The 21,333-nt window shown below is 38.0% G+C and overlaps 1 protein-coding gene across 1 annotated transcript in view; it reads right to left on the minus strand.

Annotated features, from left to right (window-relative positions):
* Positions 1-595: 595 nt before the first annotated feature.
* Positions 596-21,333, minus strand: part of LOC126485144 (Krueppel homolog 1-like) — a 70,816-nt gene continuing 50,078 nt past the window's right edge. The window contains exons 6-7 of the mRNA XM_050108807.1: positions 12,299-12,754; positions 596-2,209 (exon numbers count right to left, since the gene is read on the minus strand). Coding sequence (XP_049964764.1) covers positions 1,865-2,209; positions 12,299-12,754 — 801 coding nt within the window. The 3' untranslated portion in view covers positions 596-1,864. The remainder of the gene's footprint in view (positions 2,210-12,298; positions 12,755-21,333) is intronic.

Consider the following 21,333-nt stretch of genomic DNA (forward strand, 5'->3'; position numbering starts at 1 on the left):
GTGTGCTACAGCAATGTAAGATCTCGCAGAAGTTTCAGGTTTCTTTTGTCTTTCATTGATGTTTCTGGTTTTCATGGATCAAACAACAGAGACTCTCTTTGGACTGAATTATATAAATGTGAAATATCTCACCACTATAGTATTTCTTATCATCAGGAGAAATTTTAAGTTTACATAGAGAACGTATCGTGAGACTATGTTATTCATTTAATGAACGCAATTGAAAAATTAGTACATGACTAGCACACAAAGGCAGGGGCAAACACTGAAGTCAGCCTGCTTTAACAAATAACAAAATTTTATTTACAATATCACAGATAATTTAATGCTACAAAATTGTACTCTATGGTGACTTTAGATATTGTAGGTTTCTCATTTTTTGAGACTATACATAATCTTTGTGTGTATTAAAATATTCATCTGCATGATGACATCGTTGTATGCTTGACTAGCTTCACAAAAATACCATCAAGCTCCAGTTATGACTGGTAGAAAGTGAAGAACAGTTCACTTCTTTCTTTCATAATTGTCATCAACATTACATCAACAGTAACATCTCACCCCCCCCCCCCCCCCCCCCCACACACACACACACTTCTATTTTTCCTTACATAACTTGTTTTAAAACAAAGTGCTCAGTTTTCGAAGGAAATAAAAAGTCATAAAAACAAAGTAAGTGTTCATCTGATACATTTTAAGTCTAACACTCAAATAAAAATGTATGTTGTTCCACCTATGAATCCACAGTTAACTGTGGACACTTGCTATGTTTTAAAATTGTACACAATACTCAGTCATGACATCATAATGTCAAATCATACTATAGGGTTAAACAGCAATTTACCATATCAGATAACCTGTAAATTATATTCCAGGCATAAAATGACAAGATCATAAATGCTCAAGGATTGGAATATAATACAATATTTCAGAAAGTGCAACATTGTTATTTACATAGTATGTAATTATAAGATTGTTGATTGCCACAGGTTCCGGTGTTCAAAACACTTTCACCACGCCTCTTCTTAATATAATATACAAAAGGAACAGGCACAACTAACAGACCTTTGTAGAAGACACTCTGTTAAGCAACAATATCTGAGAGAACAATATGTAATAGAGATGTGCGTGACAAAACAAACTCGTACAAATTTGACAATACTGCATTAATGGGAATAATTTATAGCCATGTTATGTGTTTTTATCTATAGTGGAATTTTACTAAAATTATCATGTGTTTTCACAGTAACCACTGCCAGTCATAATTAGTTGGTACTTGTATCTTGTTTAATTTTCAAATTATTTTTTAAATATGAGTTTCAAGACATAAACCTAACTGCCAGGCAATTTTGACAATAGACAAACATTTATTGTACCAGTTATATAAAATTTTTTCAATGGTGTTACTGTCTTAGCAGTGCTAAGGAATAAGAAGGAATAAAGGGGTATTCCAGCACACCGCCAAGACAAGAACAACAACATGGAAAAATCATTATACAATTAGGATAATTTTTTCTGCTGCGAATCTGAGCATGTTTCAAAAATAAATAATAATAATAAATTAAGCAAATGTCAACAAGCTGCAACTGCTGGAGGTTACTGTAAAACATTTTTATTAATTAATTAGAATTCTGTACATTAATATTTTGATTATTTCATTTTAAATTACTGTGCACTCTCGTCAAAAGCCACAATAGTTAAAGTTGCATGCCACACATTACATTAACCTTGTTCCCTGAGTTGTGTGGCTGAGTTCAATGTGAGTGCTTCATGAGATTGTTTCCATGGCACTAGATACCACTCTGCCAGTCTCCTCAAGCAGAACATAATGCTGAGGAGCAGCTGGCAGGTGGCTACACTGACCTCAAGAATCAGATGATACTATCTCAGTAGCAACTTCTGTGACCACCTCTGCTGTCTCCTCAAGCAGGACATATGGGGGTGATGCAACCTCACAGTCTCCTTCTTCCCGGTAAACAATTTCCTGATGGACCACTTGTTGAGGTTCCACTTCAATCACTCCTTCGTCAACATCCCCTAATTCTGAAGTGATGACTATGCGCTCGCCATCCTCGTGCACACAGTAGCCTGCAGATCTTATAGCTTCCACTAGAGCTCCTAAAGATGTCCCTTCTGCTGCCTCTGTGGTAGCCTGTATTTCTTCTGTTGCGACTTCAGATGGATCTACTTCAACCTCTGCATCCAGCACCTGAAAGAGAAAGCATTCATTGACTCATATGACATTTTAATTCATATCATTGCATAAATCAAGTCAAAATCTTAACACTGCATTAATCTGTAAAATTAAGGAGGAGGAGGAGGAGGAGAATGATTAGCAGGTTTGTTTATATTAGTTATAGTATTCTAATAACTTATACTTCAGTTGCATAAATACTTGCAGATCACAGTTGAGAAAAACCTGGGCATTTCTTTAAAAAAATCTAACCCAGTGGGTAAAATTGGGTTTTATTGCCCCCGCCCCCATACTGATGATTTAGTAGTTCAATTTAAATTCCTATGATTTATTGATTTAAAACATTAACCCATCCTTACAACTACTTTATTAGTACCTAATCTCTTGCCCTGCCATTGCATTCATTGAGAGAATCTTCTCCACCTGCAGTCTTGCTTGGTTAAAATTAAGAAATAATTTAGGAGAGAAGAGATCCAAGAAATTAATGAAGATCTATAAATTTCTGCATATAAAGTAAACTGTAATTTATAGTCATTACAATACTACATAAAGTTAAAGTTTGTTTTCTGGAAGTATAAATGTTATTTAACTGTGCTATTATATTGCAAGAAAAGTTAAAAAACAACATTAATAAAATAAATAATTGACAGCAAATATTTGCCTTCAATAAAAGTGATGGCTCTTTTTAATTTGTATAAGGCTAACTATGGAACATTTTGTATGTTAATTAAATTTTTACAATTACATATAGTTAAAAAAAAATCCCCCACCTCAGAGGACACTACTTAACATAGCACTGTCTGTGTGGGCAAGGAAGTTTGCACACTCTGGATCTGGAAGGCTAGGCTGTCAGTAATTTAGCTGCCAGAAGGATTACCCAAGCCAAACAGGCTGAAGAGGATGAGCCAGACAAAGTGTGTCCCACAACAACCTATTGGTGACCTTTCTCCTATCCTAAGTCTGTTCTTCCGATGCCCCTTTCCCTGCCATCTCCCATTACAAGTAAACTTTAGGGAGGACACTCCGGCATAAGGAAGCCAGCCTCCCTAGGGGAGTAAACCCTTAAAACAAAATTAGACAGCTTGAAAAGTCACAAAGTGGCAGCCCTGCTATCCAGCTACACTTGCACAGCCCTCATAAGGTGCCCAGGTGAATTTCCCTAATTACTCCTAGTACCTGAAACAGCCTCGGATTGAGATCAGATAACCAATGATGAATCCGGCGAAGAGAAAGGTAGCAACATGGAATGTCAGAAGTTTAGCAAACAAAGAAAAAGCTACAGAGTAACAAGTTAGTAGGACAATAATTGAGTTTATATAGCAGAACATAAAAAAGGTAGAGAGGAAACACAGGGATAGCAATTTACATACATAAAATGCAAGAAAAAAGAATTATAGGATACAGCTATATACTTTTAAATGAAAAAAAAAAAAAAAAATATAGTTTGAAATGTCAAAGAAGAGAGAGAAATCTTAACTATTGTTGCTGTTTACGCACCTGACGGAGGGAAGAAAGAGTAGTTTATAGATTTCTATGACCAAGTGGAATCGGTTTTGGATAAGTATAACAATAAGCATCAAGTAATATTGATTGGAGATTTAAACACAAGGGTGGGGAATAAGGCTATCCCACAGATTGTGGAAACGATGGCAGAAAACACCATAAATAAGAATGTAAGATTGCTTAGAGATTTTGTTTATTTTAACAAACTAAAGATAACCTATACAGTGTTCCGCAAAAAAAGATATCCGTAAGTATACATGCTCAGCTTGCGGATTTAAGACTCTTACTGAGTACATTATCATTAATTAAAAATTACATGGAAAAGTACAAGACACAAGAGTGTACAGGGGATACAACATGGGTTCTGACCATACCTTGGTAATATCTCAAATACCATAGATACGTACACGAAATGGAGAAAGAAAAAAAAGTTGACAGGCGAAAAGATGAAGGGAAAAATCTATAAAGTATATCTACTAAATGCGCAAAGCATACACGATCTGTACCAGAAAACATACAAGATCTGTATCAGAAGAGACTTAATCAAGAAGTAAAGCAGAAGCGGAAGAAATAAAGAGAGAATGGAAAAACATAGAAAATACAGTTGAGAAATCTGCTGAAGAAGTCTCAGGAAAAATGAAAAAGCTAAGAAGGATGAAAGGGTTAAAAACTTTGATATCAGAATTAGATAAAGTTATAAGCAAAAAACAAGAAGCTTTATCTTAACTACTGCAATGAACCATCAGAGGAGAAACATCAAAGAAACAAGATTGTAATTTTTTAAGACAATGGCAGTAAACAAAGTTTACGAAAGTGAATTGTGGGTTACCAGTAAATGTCAAGAAAGTCACATACAAGCAATGGAGATGGGGTTTCTAAGAGTAGTAAGGGATCCAAAAGAGTCGACAGATTTCAGAATTTGGAAATTAGGGGGGCCGTGAACATATTTAACATCCTCAATAAAATAGAAGAAAATGGAATGAACTTGTTGAAAGAATGAGAGGAGAAGCCAAGGATGATGATGATGATGATTAAAAAAGACACTCTCTCCCCCTTTTTTTTGGGGGGGGGGGGGGGGGGGGGGTGCCGGGTTAAATTACAAAAATCAAATTGCAGATACAGAGAGGAGGGATGGGGTGGGGTACACTCAATGAATAGGAGTAGATTTTAATTCTCTCACCAGTGGTATCAACCACCATTTTCTTTCACACTGTCTGAAGTCTACTTCATGATGAAAAAATACTTTTACTTTATTCCTTCTAAACCTGTACATTTTTTTCACTATTGGATATCCTCTTTATAACTTGACTCATAAGGTAATCTGATGAAACACTTTAATGAAATCATTTATTGTTACTTTAAAAGAGCAGATATGATATTACATTTAGTAGAAGGTGGGGTAAAATGGTCAGGATGGGAAAAGTGTTCATAGCCTATTTTTTGCCATGAACAGTACTGCTGTCTAAGTGATTTAGTTCTAACATACACCACTATTGTTGTTAGTAGTGAGTTTGAAAGAGGAAGCTTGTTACTTCATTTTGTAACCAAAACTTTTCGGATTTGCCGTCATCTGATGTAATAGAAAATATTTATTTTATTTTTGTTACCTAATACTTTTTTTGCAATACCAGTGTTGGTCTACAAATATAGTTCCTTGTTATTTATTTTAGTTTGATAGTTCCATCTGTGAATCCATAATCTCAACAAAGCATCTCATTGGAAAACATGGGCATGGACGTGGGGAAAAGAGGCCATGGAGTTTACTCCAATAAGATTTAGTTATGTCCACATACCATGCAAAATAGTACAGATTAGACTGATTTTGATACCTTTTTGTATGTGAAGCTATTATCCATCATTCTGTCCCTTCGTGACAATTTTGAATTAATTTATAATTTCTAAAATCATCTTTGTTCTATTCAGCCTAATACAAAAATTTGGTTGCAAACAGTCTGCTGTAGCTGCTTGGCATCGTTTCAAATATTAAAGCAACAAGATGCCTAGAAATCAGAACAACAAACTTGGGATTCTGTTGCAATGCCACTGAATACTTGATCCCTGCAGGTACGGAAATACTTTATCCCTGCAGGTAGCGAAAAGTGGTCACTATGTCAAATGCAGATAGATCCTGTATATTATTTTCTTTTTCAATTAAAAATATTTAGTGTGATACCTTGTAACAATAATTTAACAGTAAAGTTGTTACTCACCATATAGCAGATAGGCACAACAAAAAGACTCTCTCTCTCTCTCTCACACACACATACACACACACACACACACACACACACACACACACAAATGCAAATCACACACACGACTGCAGTCTCAGACAACTGAAACCGCACTGTGAGCAGCAGCGAGTGGCGACTGGGCGGGGGTAAGGAGGGGGCTTGTGCGGAGAGAGGGAGGGATGGTTTGGTGGAGATGGTGGACAGTGAAGTGCTGCAGGTTAGATAGAGGACAGAGAGAGGTGGGGGGGATAGTGAAAAAGGAGAGAAATAAAAAGACTGGGTGTGGTGGTGGAATGACAGCTTTGTAGTGCTGGAATGGGAACAGGGAAGGGCCTGGAACCACTCCCATCGTGCAGTGGTGCTGCTGCTCGCAGTGTGGTTTCAGTTGTCTGAGACTGCAGTCGTACGAGTGAGTTGCATTTGGATGAGATTTTTTTTTTGTGTGTGTGTGTGTGTGTGTGTGTGTGTGTGTGTGTCGTCTATTGTCAAAGGTCAACAGCTGAAAGCTTTAATTGTGAGTGTCTTTTTGTTGTGCCTATCTGCGACTCGGCATCTGCGCTATATTGTAAGTAGCAACGTTACTGTTCGTAATATTGTTACATTCCATCCTGGATTTTCCATTGTTTGGTTAGTGTGTGCGCCATGCTTCTATCAATAGTCATGGTTAGATGAAAATTCAATTTCCCTTTGAGAAGCCCCTTTATCCAACCCCCTCCAATTTTCCCGATACGTCCAGTCAGGAAGAAAAAGCAGTTTCTAAGGCAAACAAGAATGATTCGCAAGAAAGATGGTGAACAACTGCAGATTACTATATCACAAAGCTAATGATGACAAATCACAATTACATCTTGTTATCTATTTTGCAAAATGTAATTACTGGTTATACATCATAGAACCTTGTTTCACATAGTAGACACAATAGTAATTAATAAATTATTTTGAAGATCCTTCAACAATGAAACCATAATGAAGTCACTGAACCAGACCTATCATTGTAATCAGTGGTGGCTACTGTGTAAGAGCACTGGAGCACCCTAACTTTTGACGCCTTTTGAATTTATTGGTTATTTTTCTTTGAATGCTGTTAAACGTAACATAGATTCTGCAATCTGAAAGACACATATTTACCATGCTACTGCTTCTATGACTCGGTGAAACTTGGCAACAGGGTTGCGAGCACACCTTTAGTTGTGCACGGTTTAAGGAGCTCTTGTGCATGCACAACTCATGTGACATAATTGCCTTATGGCCCAAGTACATATAGATTTGATACACAATGTACACAGTTCACAATGTGCCACTCAACTAGAAGTTTATGTCAGTGCCACCAGGTGGTAGCACACTGTGGCAGACTTTTATCTATGTTCACTCAGCATAAATCCTGCACATTCCTCAGATATGCTAAATTACTCACTATATATTGTAGTAAAATTGATTGGATGTTGGTATATGTTAAATTTGTACTGATAGTAAGCCTATATTTTGGGTTTTTGAATGAGGATTTATTCTCAAAACACGTTTTGCTCAGCATGAATGAAATAAGTAACCAGCACTGTGCTTAAACTAAAAACATTTGAGCAACGCTCCATGTTGCCATATGCCGAAACACACTAGATATGGTTCGACAAAGGTGTCACAATGATCACAACAATTATTAAACTGTGTTTGCGCAGCAGAGACAGTTTGGAAATGCTTGTAATTGGTCATGATATCTTCATTTGAACGAACCTAGTTACTCACATCAGCCACCACGCCAAGTAGAGCCTGGCAGTGGTGGGAAAAACAGCACAAATTGTTCCCACTTTTAGACGTTTACTGGTTCAAATTTGCTGAGTAGAGTGCTCTGGTGTCAATAAACATTAACCATGTAATGTTTGTAAACACTACTGGATGCCCAACATCATTTTTCCTCCACAAAATTTTTTTTGTAATGCGTGAATCTCGGTAAATTATAAATATGCTGACACAAAATCAGGTGAAAATTAACATTGTGGGCATAGGATATTTGACGGGACTGATGAAAAATGTCATTAACGGCGGGGAAATGTTAATTCTGGGAAAAAGGGTTGTACTGTATCAGATTTTCAATCTGGAAGTAAATTCGTGAACTAATACATCTCTTAGGGATCTAGTACATTTGTTCAAAAAACTGGAAAAGCATGAAAACTCCAAATTACACAAAAATGCAAAAGGGAGAGTTGTGAAAGCTTACACATTATTTCATTATTGCCCTAAACTGTACTTAATTATGTAGAAAACAACAAAATTTCCACAGGAGCATTTCTTCCTTTTGCCATCTTATTATGTTGTTACTGTTATTGGCAGTGGCTTTAGTTGTATAAATTTGTTGATAAACATAACTGTTATACAATGGGTACTGTTGATTTTGCACTCTCAAATTTATCTGAATCCGAAAATTTGTGAACACCCAGAATGCATACTCATGAGCCGCCACTGATTATAATAATTATCAGACTCCCAACTGTTGCACTTCATAGGCCTTGTACCAATTTCTGGTGGATTTTAGCACAATTGGGGATAAAAGGTATTTTTTCCTTTGAAGAATGAAACAACAGCCCTACTGCTGACTTTGTGCAACACAGTATTTTTAAGAACATTCCACACTTTAAAACTTCATCACCGTGGAATCAGTCTTCACAGCTAACATTGCCAAGAAAGCCGGAACAACAATCTTTACAAAGCTTTTTACCAATGTGCTCTGAAAATTTGCCTCAAGTAATGTAATGTCACTGGAGGGGAAATTCCGTTTTGGTGTGTTTAACAGTATAAGCACATAATCACTATATTCTTTGGAGTTTAATGAAATGTTATTGGTTAAGACATGATACAGCAGGAAGTGCACACTGTGCTGTGTATCATGAAGCATGCATTATTGTAAAAAAATATGAAGCACGCATTGTTGTAAAAACTCCACCAATTATATGTGTGTACTACAGTTGAAACTGATTAAAAGCTGCAGTGTTTAGGAAAGGATTGCATTCATTTGGAAATTATACTACATTGCCCACCAATAAAGTGTAATAAACTGTTTTTTCTCTTCAATTGTCATTAGAGTGAGAAAATTGTCAGTCAACTATTTATCATCCTGTAGTTGGACGTCGTTATCAGGAGAAAGAAAACTGGTGTTCTATGGATCGGAGCATGGAATGTCAGATCCCTTAATCCGGCAGGTAGGTTAGAAAATTTAAAAAGGGAAATGGATAGGTCAAAGTTAGATGTAGTGGGAATTAGTGAAGTTTAGTGGCAGGAAGAACAAGACTTTTGGTCAGGTGAATATGGAGTTATAAATACAAAATCAAATAGGGGTAATGCAGGAGAAGGTTTAATAATGAATAAAAAAATAGGAGTGTGGGTAAGCCACTACAAACAGCATAATGAACGCATTATTGTGGCCAAGATGGATACGAAGCCCACCCCTACTACTGTAGTACAAGTTTATATGCTAACTAGCTCTGCAGTTGATGAAGAAATTGATGAAATGTATGATGAGATAATAGAAATTATTCAGGTAGTGAAGGGAGACGAAAATTTAATAGTCATGGGTGACTGAAATTCAACAGTAGGAAAAGGAAGAGAAGGAAACGTAGTAGGAGAATATGGATTAGGGCTAAGAAATGAAAGAGGAAGCTGCCTGGTAGAATTTTGCACAGAGCATAACTTAATCTTAGCTAACACTTAGTTCAAGAATCATGAAAGAAGGTTGAATACATGGAAGAACCCTGGAGATGCTAGAAGGTTTCAGATACATTATATAATGGTAAGACGGAGATTTAGGAACCAGGTTTTAAATTGTAAGACATTTCCGGGGGCAGGTGTGGACTCTGACCACAATCTATTGGTTATGAACTGTAGATTAAAACTGAAGAAAATGCAAAAAGGTGGGAATTTAAGGAGATGGGACCTGGATAAACTGAAAGAACCAGAGGTTGTACAGAGTTTCGGGGAGAGCATAAGGGAACAATTGACAGAAATGGGGGAAAGAAATACCGTAGAAGAAGAATGGGTAGCTTTGAGGGATGAAATAGTGAAGGCAGCAGAGGATCAAGTAGGTAAAAAGACGAGGGCTAGTAGAAATCCTTGGGTAACAGAAGAGATACTGAATGTAATTGAAGAAAGGAGAAAATACAAAAATGCAAAAAATGAAGCAGGCAAAAAGGAATACAAACGTCTCAAAAATGAGATTGACAGGAAGTGCAAAATGGCTAAGCAGGGATGGCTAGAGGACAAATGTAAGGATGTAGAGGCTTATCTCACTAGGGATAAGATAGATACTGCCTACAGGAAAATTAAAGAGACCTTTGGAGAAAAGAGAACCACTTGCATGAATATCAAGAGCTCAGATGGAAACACAGTTCTAAGCAAAGAAGGGAAAGCAGAAAGGTGGAAGGAGTATATAGAGGGTCTATACAGGGGCGATGTTCTTGAGGACAATATTATGGAAAAGGAAGGGGATGTAGATGAAGATGAAATGGGAGATACGATACTGTGTGAAGAGTTTGACAGAGCACTGAAAGACCTAAGTCGAAACAAGGCCCTGGGAGTAGACAACATTCCATTAGAACTACTGACAGCCTTGGGAGAGCCAGTCTTGACAAAACTCTACCATCTGGTGAGCAAGATGTATGATCCCAAAGAAAGCAGGTGTTCACAGATGTGAAAATTACCGAACTATCAGTTTAATAAGTCACAGCTGCAAAATACTAATGCGAATTCTTTACAGACGAATGGAAAAACTGGTAGAAGCCAACTTTGGGAAGATCAGTTTGGATTCCGTAGAAATTTTGGAACACGTGAGGCAATACTGATCCTAGGACTTATCTTAGAAGAAAGATTAAGGAAAGGCAAGCCTACGTTTCTAGCATTTGTAGACTTAGAAAAAGTTTTTGACAATGTTTACTGGAATACTCTCTTTCAAATTCTGAAGGTGGCAGGGGTAAAATACAGGGAGCGAAAGGCTATTTACAATTTGTACAGAAACCAGATGGCAGTTATAAGAGTCGAGGGACATGAAAGGGAAGCAGTGGTTGGGAAGGGAGTTAGACAGGTTTGTAGCCTATCCCCGAGGTTATTCAATCTGTATATTGAGCAAGCAGTAAAGGAAACAAAAGAAAAGTTCGGAGTAGGCATTGAAAATCCATGGAGAAGAAATAAAAACTTTGAGGTTCGCCGATGACATTGTAATTCTGTCAGAGACAGCAAAGAACTTGCAAGAGCAGTTGAACGGAATGGACAGTGTCTTGAAAGGAGGATATAAGATGAACATCGACAAAAGGAAAACGACGATAATGGAATGTATTTGAATTAAGTCGGGTGATGCTGAGAGAATTAGATTAGGAAAAAAGACACTTAAAGTAGTAAAGGAGTTTTGCTATTTGGGGAGCAAAATAACTGATGATGGTCGAAGTAGAGAGGATATAAAATGTAGACTGGCAATGGCAAGGAGAGCGTTTCTGAAGAAGAGAAATTTGTTATTATCGAGTATTGATTTAAGTGTCAGGAAGTCGTTTCTGAAAGCATTTGTATGGAGTGTAGCCATGTATGGAAGTGAAACATGGATGATAAATAGTTCAGACAAGAAGAGAATAGAAGATTTCGAATGTGGTGCTACAGAAGAATGCTGAAGATTAAATGGGTAGATCACATAACTAATGAGAAGGTGTGGAATAGAATTGGGGAAAAGAGGAGTTTGTGGCACAACTTGACTAGAAGAAGGGATCGGTTGGTAGGACATGTTCTGAGGCATCAAGGGATCACCAATTTAGTACTGGAGGGCAGCATGGAGGGTAAAAATCGTAAAGGGAGACCAAGACATGAATACACTAAGCAGATTCAGAAAGATGTAGTCTGCAGTAGGTACTGGTAGATGAAGAAGCTTGCACAGGATAGCGCAGCATGGAGAGCTGCATCAAACCAGTCTCAGGACTGAAGACAACAACAACAACAGTTGCTTGATGCATTATAATGCTTGTCACAGTAAAAAGCAAATTCTGAAACCATGGTATACTTCTGGCTTCACCTCTCTGAAAAATCTGTTTTTATATTTGTGAATTGTATGGAAGAGAACTGTAGGATGTAATCATTGCTGTATCAGTACTACCACTGTTATTATTTGCATGTACAAGGATACTATATACTGATGTAACCACTGAAGGGAAAATATAAAGGAAAATGTTATATATGGTACAAGCTGACATGACAGAAACTGTCAAAAAATTAGTAGCTATTGGGATCAGCTTTGATCAAGTTTATTTTCTGTAATGGTTGTGAAACGATGTCAGCTTGTCAAAAAATGTGTTTCAGCCAAGTGCCACTAATGGAAAGAACTCAGTTTTAATGATATACTGACCTCTACAGCAGCTGCTGAAGGATGTCTGATTATTTCGGCAGCTTCCTGCTCCGAGAGCACTTGATATGTGCCATCTCCTGCATCCTTAACAAACTGAATGTCACCAGCACGTGCCATACGCAAGAGATCCTGTTGTGGTTCTTCACTCATTTCTACTTCTACCATAGATCTGGGTTCCGTTTCAGTTTCTACTTCCATGTGCTCATTTCTTTCTTCTTCTGCCTGAATTTCATCTCTCGGAGTACAAACTTGATCACTTTCAGGTTGCGTATGGGAGTGTGACACATGTTGTATAGTTTGTGTCTCTCCATCGTCATGATCTAATTTCCTATCTATGGAATCAGTTTCTGTATCATCCGTGGCTGTCTCCAATGTTCGGCCACCATCAGAACCGAGATCATACTCTGGTGCTGGTGGTTCAACTTGAATCCTCAGAGAGCCATCTGGTGCAATCACCTGCAAATCATCGGGTGCATTTAGTGGAATTTAAAATCACAAATGATACAAAATAGAAACTAATTGTTATGAGACAAATCTAAGGGAGAAAAAAAGAATGTACTCTAAACGTAAGTATTATTTATCAGCAAGGGTGCTTTAGGGTACAATACAAGGCAGGAAAATACTGTATTAATGATGATTTTAAAAAACTAACCAAAAGCTGTTACATTTTGAATGTAATACAGTAGCTGAGAATACTATAAAAAACAATGATTCAGCTAAGAAGCCCACACTTAACTAATAATAAAAGTACAGGTTTGAGGTTCTCTGATGAACACTTACCAGTTAATTTGTTAGTGAGTTAGTTTGTTTGTTTTATGTTCGATGGACCATTTTGCAACTTTCTCAGTGATATTTTATATCACTTGGCAAGCAGTAAAAATTTTTTGTTGCAGCATTATGCTAAAGAGAACCTTAATGTGGAGTAATGAATGTCATTTTTCCTGCTAGTATTGTAATTATCTACATCATTGTTCCTTTTGAACTGTAGTGTATTATTTACAAGAAACTTCGTGAAGCAGTAGCAGAATGCACAGTGCTTATACAGATGTCTACATGGTGATTATCACATATGAAGTTTCCACCCCATTTATTATTTCCTCAACAAGTGTTACATCTACTTTAGTGTAGTACCCCTAGGTCTGCAGAACTGAATATGAAGGGGGGGGGGGGGGGGGGGGGGGATTTGAGGGTGAGACATTCACAGAAAACCAGTAATGATGCTTGTAAGAACCGTTTTTACCACTTCTTTTGTTTCTGTATGTATGCTTGGATTGATTGCAATACTAGTGTCATCTGCAAAAAGAACTACTTCTGCTCATTGTGTACTGGGTGGAAGATCGCTTGCATATATATAAGGAACAATAGTGGACGCAACACTGAGTGGAACACCATACATGATTTGTCCCCATTTAGAATTAAGTTTCCAGACTATATTGATTGAATTACTAAATACAACCCTTTGCATTCTTTTGGTTAGATATGACATTATCCATTGGTTGGCTATACCATCAACTTCTTAAAACTTCAATTTATCTGGGAAAATACTGTGATTCACACACTCAAATGCCTTGGATCGGTTGCAGAAAATAACGACTGACACTATTTTATTATTCAATGCTTGTAAAATCTGGTGAGTGAACATGAAAATGGCATTCTTCTCAGTAGAGCAACTTCTCTGAAACCCGAACTGTGATTTTCTGAGGATGTTATTGTTGATAGGGTGAGATACTATTCCAGAATATATCACATTCTCAAAAATTTTGGAAAACGATATCAGCAGTGAAACGGATTGATAAAATTTCACTTCTCTCTTATCATCTTTCTTAAAAAGGAGCTTAAAACTGCATATTTCAGTTTCTCTGGAAAAAAATGCCTTGAGTTACTGATGCATTAATTTCACATAAGATTGGGTATATTATATGGTCAATACACAGAGAGGGAAACCACTTCACATACAGGGTAAAGACACTTTGGCTGTCAGAATGTTAACAGTAAACTGCTGAAGCATTCATAACAAAATTCCTGGATTTACTGCCCTCTAGGAAATTTGTTGCACTCAAATTAATCTCAGAACCGAGAGTTGTATAAAACCCGAAGCCAGAAGCCCTGAAATATTTAACGAGACATGGAACGTATCAATGTAACACCAATGGAATGTATCAGAAAGGTGTGTATTGCTTTCAACAAATATACTGTCTATGTAGAGATTGAAATCAAGTGTTAACTGTGAAGTTACCAGGACACGAGTAACTATCCTAACTGAACTCAAATTAATCATTGGATTCTGCCATGACAGTTATAAAATTGTTCAATGAAAGTCTGTGCTCAGTAGTGCAGAAAAGTTGGACTCTATTTTAACCTACAGAGTACAGACAAGGACGTTACTGGATTCACTGCAGGTGGAATGGACAGACAGTTGTGTGAAGTAGTGATGAACGCATCTTCCAGAAACTATATTGAGCTGTGAAGTAGTGATGAACGCATCTTCCAGAAACTATATTGAGCTGTGAAGTAGTGATGAACGCATCTTCCAGAAACTATATTGAGCTGCTAACCTGCTAGATCAATGACCCACATGAAACGGAAATATTTTAGACCTTGTAGAGAACTAGAGTGGTCTACCACACTTCACCTGGGTGGTCCTGATGAAACCCTTGTCCCTAATAAACAGTTACGTACTGCATTCTATTACCTAGGAATTCTTCAAGTCACTCACATATTTGGGTGCATTTTTTTTTCATATGCATGTACTTCCATTACCAGGCTGCTGTGGGGCACAGTGTCAAACCCTTCACAGAAATCTAGGAATACAGACCTTATTGATAGTGTCAGTATAGAGATCAGTGATTGTGATGTCATAGCTTAGTTGCTTATTAAAGTTAATATATCCAGTAAAAAGGCTAGTAGAGTACTTACGCTGGAAAGGACAGATACATAGTTGTTAGCATCCTACTTAGACAGTGAATGGACATCATTTACTTAAGGTATGGTGCATGCAGAGGAATTATGGGCAAAATTTAAATTGATTATAAATCCCACTCTGGAGAAGTATCTGCCAGGTTGGTGGATTAATGGTGGGGAAGACCCACTATAGTGTAATAAGGAAATTTGGACAATGCTGAGGAAGCAGAGACTGTTGTACTCTTGGCTTAAAAAAGACTGTGGAAATCTCGGCAGGCAAAAGTTAGTAGAAATTCGTGTGTCTATAAAAAGACTGATGTAAGTATATAACATATACTGCAACTTCCACTGTAACACTTTAGAAAACAATGTTGCCCAGAATCTGAGAAAATTTTCTCTATGTAAAATTACAATGCGAATCAAAGGCTTCTATACAGTCACTAATTGACCAGTCTGCTGTGGCAACAGGAGACATCAAAACAAAATCTCAACTCTTAAATTTTGCATTTAAAAAAAATCATTCAGGCAGGTCACACAGCTCCAAATGTTTGACTTCTGCACAGACTCTCATATGGAGGACATGAAAATAAGCATCCTTGCATTGAGAAGCAACTGAAAGAGTTGAAAACAAATAAGTCGTCAGGCCTGGATGGAATCCCAGTTCAGTTGTACAGAGAGTACTCTGCAGCATTGGCCAACAGCTTGCATTTATTGCAAGTCTCTCGACCAGTGCAAAGTTGCAAGTGACTGCAATATATGAGACTGGTAAAAGAATGGGCCCATAAAATGACAAACCTACATCCATAATATCAATATGTGCAGAATTTTGAATGTATTCTAAATTCAAATATAATACATGGGTTGGCTAAAAAGTATTGGCAACACAGTAGTATTTCATACCAGATGTTATGTTCACCATATTACAGGTTGTCAATGTAATCATCCCTTGTCTCAATCACCTTCCCCCACAGAGAAGGAAGGCATCATACACTGCCAGTGTATCCAACTCTGTTGATGTCTTGCAAGGACTGGCCTAAGGCACAGATGATTTTTTTTTTTTTTTTTTTGTGTGTGTTGTAGCACCTGCCACAAAGAGCTTCCTCCATTTTGGCAAACAGGTCGTAATTGCACAGACTCATATCATATGAATACAGTGGATGTTCCAGTATAGCCTACCCCATGTACGCAGGAGTTCCTGCACCGGGTTCACCCTGTGGGACTGTGTGTGCTCTTGAAGGATGGTAGGATGCAGTGCCAGAAGAAAACATTGTTGTGCCCTCTGACCACATGGCACTTCAATCTTGATCCACATGTTGTTCGTGCTTCCTAAACATACTGTTAGGGCACTCAAACTGACCTTTCGCACTTTCATACAGTACATACAGCAACTGACTCAAACCATTGCAGCTAACTGCACTACTTTGACCTTCTATTATCAGTTACAGACAGCAGAAATGTCATGGATGCATGTACTTCACGTTTTGAAAGTGTTTCCACTACTTTTTATCCAACACATGTACATTTCCTTGAGACAGAAAAGCTTCTGTCCACAAAACAGCAAGGACGTAGAAAGCATCAGCTGTGTGAAACTCAGCATCCCATTTCTCACATGCTAGACTGCAAACCATGGATGAAGGGCAATAGGCAGATTCTATATTCCTTGATTTCTTTGAACCATCTGACACAGTGACCCACTGCAGTCTGTTAACGAAGGTACTTCTACGAAACAGGTTCCCAGATATGTAAGTGACTTGAAGACTTCTTAAGTAATAGAACGCAGTACATTCTCCTCAATGGTAAGTAATCATCAGAGCCAAGGGTATCATCAGGAGTGCCCTGGGGAAGTGTGGTAGAACCACTATAGTTCTCTATAACGATATGATGGATAGGATGTGGTTGTGGCTGCTGATGAGGCTGTAGTATAGGGGAAAGCATTGCTGTTGAGTGACTGTAAAAGGATACAAGATGACTTAGATAGAATTTTTATTTGGTCTGAGGAATAGCAGCTTACTCTAAATGCAGAAAAATGTAAGTTACTCCAAAAGAGTAGGAAAAACAATCCAGTAATGTTCAAATACAATATTAGAGTTGTGCTGTTTGAAAAAGTCACATTATTAAATATCTCAGTGAAACACTGCAAAGTGATGTGAAATGGAACAAGCATGTGAGGATGGTAGCAGGCAAGACGGACAGTCAACTTCAAACAATGGAAAATCGAGTATGAAATGTAACAATATGAAAAGGATAGTTGCTACTCACCATATAGCGGAGTTGCTGAGTCACAAATTGGCACAACAGAAAGACTAAGGCAGAACAAAAAGACTATCACAAAATAAGCTTTCTCCAACAAGGCCTTTGTCAAAGACAGATGACACACACACACACACACACACACACACACACACACACACACAACCACACACACTTGTGCGACCTGTTCTTGAGTAGTGTTTGAGGTTCCCACCAGGTCAGATTAAAGGAAAAGATTGAAATAATTTAGAAGCAAGGTACAAGGTACCCTCTTCCAACCTTCATATGGTGGCTTGTGGAGAATGTATGTAGATGTAGGTCTTCATTTAGGCATTAATGGGAAAAAGGAAATCAAGATATGACACCGGTTAATGAATCATTGGCTAATTAATGGCACAGAAACAAAAACAAGTCTGTTGATTCAGCATTATGATACAGCACAGAGCAGCTTGCGGTGATTGTCCTACACAGCAGCTACTGTGCTGGAACTTTCAGTTCACAGTACTGACACCCATATAGGCAAATCATATAATGAACTAGTGTTTGTAGATAGTGATTACTGATCTGGGTGCTGAATTTCTGTTACACACTTCAATATTAGTTTCTTGGTGACAGTTGTTGATATTGTAGTTTGTTTGTCACTAAACCAGAATGTGAAACTACATGTTTCATTAACCGGGATACCACAATCAGTGATGTACTCCGTCAGTCCTATCTGGTAAGGATTCCACACTGCGCAGCGGTATTCTAAAAGAGGACGGACAAGCATAGTGTAGGCAGTCTCTTTAGTAGATCTGTTACAATTTCTAAGTGTCCTGCCAATAAAACTCGGTCTTTGGTTAGCCTCCCTCACAACATTTTCTGTGTGTTCCTTCCAATTTAAGTTGTTCGTAACTGTAATTCCTAGGTATTTAGTTGAATTTAAGGCCTTCAGATTTGACTGATTTATAGTGTAACATAAGTTTAACGAATTCCTTTTAGCACTCATGTGCATGCCCTCAGACTTTTCGTTATTTAGGGTCAACTGCCAATTTTTGCAACATTCAGATATCTTTTCTAAATAGTTTTGCAATTTGTTTTGATCTTCTGATGACTTTATCAGTTGATAAACGACAGGATCACCTGCAAACAACCTAAGACGGCTACTCAGATTGTCTCCCAAATCGTTAATATAGGTAAGGAATAGGTAAGGAACAGCAAAGGGCCTATAACACTACCTTGAGGAAAGCCAAAAATCACTTCTGTTTTACTCGATGACTTTCCGTCAATTACTAAGAACTGTGACATCTCTGACAGGCAGTCACAAATCCAGTCACATAACTGAGATGATATCCCATAAGCACGCAATTTCCTCTACAAGCCGCTTGTGTGGCACAGTGTCAAATGCCTTCCGGAAATCCAGAAACACGGAATTGGTCTGAAATCCCTTGTCTAGCACTCAACACTTCTTGAGAGTAAAGAGCTACTTGTGTTTCACAAGAACGATGTTTTCTAAACCCATGCTGACTGTGTGTCAATAGACCATTTTCTTCAAGGTAATTCATAATGTTTGAACACAATATATGTTCCAGAATCCTGCTGCATATCGACATTAATGATATGGGCCTGTAATTAAGTGGATTATTCCTACTATTTTTCATGAATATTGGTGTGACCTGTACAACTTTCCAGTCTTTGGGTACCGATCTTTTGTTGAGCGAATGGTGGTATATGATTGTTAAGTAAGCAGCTAATGCATCAGCATACTCTGAAAGGAACCTAACTGGTATAGAGTCGGGACCAGAAGACTTGCTTTTATTAAGCAATTTAAGTTGCTTCACTACTCCGAGGATATTTACTTCTACTTACTCATGTTGGCAACTGTTCTTGATTCGAATTCTGGAATATTTACTTTGCCTTCTACTGTGAAGGCACTTCGGAATGCTTTGTTTACTAACTCTGCTTTGGCAGCACTGTCTTTGATAGTATCTCCATTGCTATCGCGCAGGGAAGGCATTGATTGTTTCTTGTTGCTAACATACTTCACATATGACCAGAATCTCTTTGGAGTTTCTGCCAGGTTTTGTGTTGTGGAAACTGTTAAAAGCAAAGCATCCCGCATTAAAGTCCATACTAAATTTTGAGCTCCTGTGAAAGATCGCCAATCTTGGGGATTTTGCGTCTGTTTAAATTTGGCATGCATATTTGTTTCGTTGTTTCTGCAACAGCGTTCTGACCCATTTTGTGTACCAAGGAGGATCAGTTTCGTTGTTTGTTAATTTATTTGGTATAAATCTCTCCATTGCTACTGATACTATTTCTCTGAATTCAAGCCACATCTGGTCTACACTTCTATTATCAATTTGGAAAGAGTGGAGATTGTCTCACAGGAAGGTGTCAAGTGAATTTAAATGTTTGTTATTAACTCAGGATTACTTGTTGCTAAGTGGTCAAGTGTGTTTTCACAAGCTTTTACTATTCACGTGGGCTCATGAATTAACTGCTCAAAATACTTTTTAGAGAACGCTTTTAGCACAATTTTGGATGATTCTTTATGCATACCTCCAGAACTAAATGTATATTTTTGCCAACATATTGAGGGTAAATTAAAGTCACCACCAACTATCATCATATGAGTCAGGAACATGTTTGAAATCAATCTCAAGTTTGCTTTGAACGTTTCATCTGAATTGGGAGGTTGATAAAATGATACAATTATTATTTTATTCCAGTTGCAAACAATGACCTCTGCCCATGCTAACAGACAGGAACTATCTACTTCAATTTCGTGACAAGATAAACTTTCGGAACACCATTAGGTTCTTCGCAAAAATTTCGGCTGAGCTTATCTCTGGCTTTAGCCAGCTTTCTTTGCCTATAATGATTTGAGCATCAATGCTTTCTATCAGCACTTGGAGCCCTGATACTTTCCCAACACAGCTACGACAATTTACAACTGTTACACCAATGTGGTTCCTGTATCTACGTTCTTCCTGTGTTTGGCATGCATACTTTGTGACTGAAGGCCTTCTTGTGTTTTCCCAAGAGCCTCTAACCTAAAAAACTGCCCAGTTCACACCACACAGCCCCTGCTATCCATGTAGCCACCTCCTGTGTATAGTTGACACCTGACCTATTCAGCGGAACCCGAAACCCAACCACCCTTTGGGTCGAGGAATCGGCAGCCTACACAGTCACAGAACCGTCTGAGCCTCTGATTCAGACCCTCCACTTGGCTCTGTACCAGAGGTCCGCAATCAGTCCTGTTGACTATGCTGCAAATGGTCAGCTCTACTATCATCTTGCAAGCAAGACTGGCAGCCTTTATCACTTCTGTTAGATGCTCAAAATCAGAGAGGATCTCTTCTGATCTAAAGTGACACACTTCATTGTTGCCGATGTGAGCAACCACCTGCAGTTGGCTGCACCCTGTGCTCTTCATGGCATCCAGGAGTGCCTGTTCCACATCTGGAATGACTTCATCCAATAAGGACACGAAGTGCATACTGGTTTTCTTTTCCTTCTTGGCAGCCATGTCCCTAAGCGGCCAAATAACACACCTAGCGTTGGAGCTCCCAACTATCAGTAATCCCATCCTCTGATTGTCTGGATCTTGCAGGCTTTATCAAATGTGATAAAAAAAGGAGGGAGATATGCCATGTAATAGGCTTTAAAATTATCTTAAGTAATACTGGACACAAAATTAAATAAAAAGATATTGAAATGAGTTCAAGGAAAAGGACACTTTACAGTACTGTTATGAAAATCATTGTCATAGTGGGAAAGTTTTCAACTGTAATTCAGCGAGCAAACACTCTCTCTCTCTCTCTCTCTCTCTCTCTCTCTCTCTCTCTCTCTACATATTCAGAATTTCATCTCTCAACTAGGAGTTGTCAAGCAAATAT

The sequence above is a fragment of the Schistocerca serialis genome, chromosome 6 (genome assembly GCF_023864345.2).
Source record: "Schistocerca serialis cubense isolate TAMUIC-IGC-003099 chromosome 6, iqSchSeri2.2, whole genome shotgun sequence".
Classification (NCBI taxonomy): Eukaryota; Metazoa; Arthropoda; class Insecta; order Orthoptera; family Acrididae; genus Schistocerca; species Schistocerca serialis.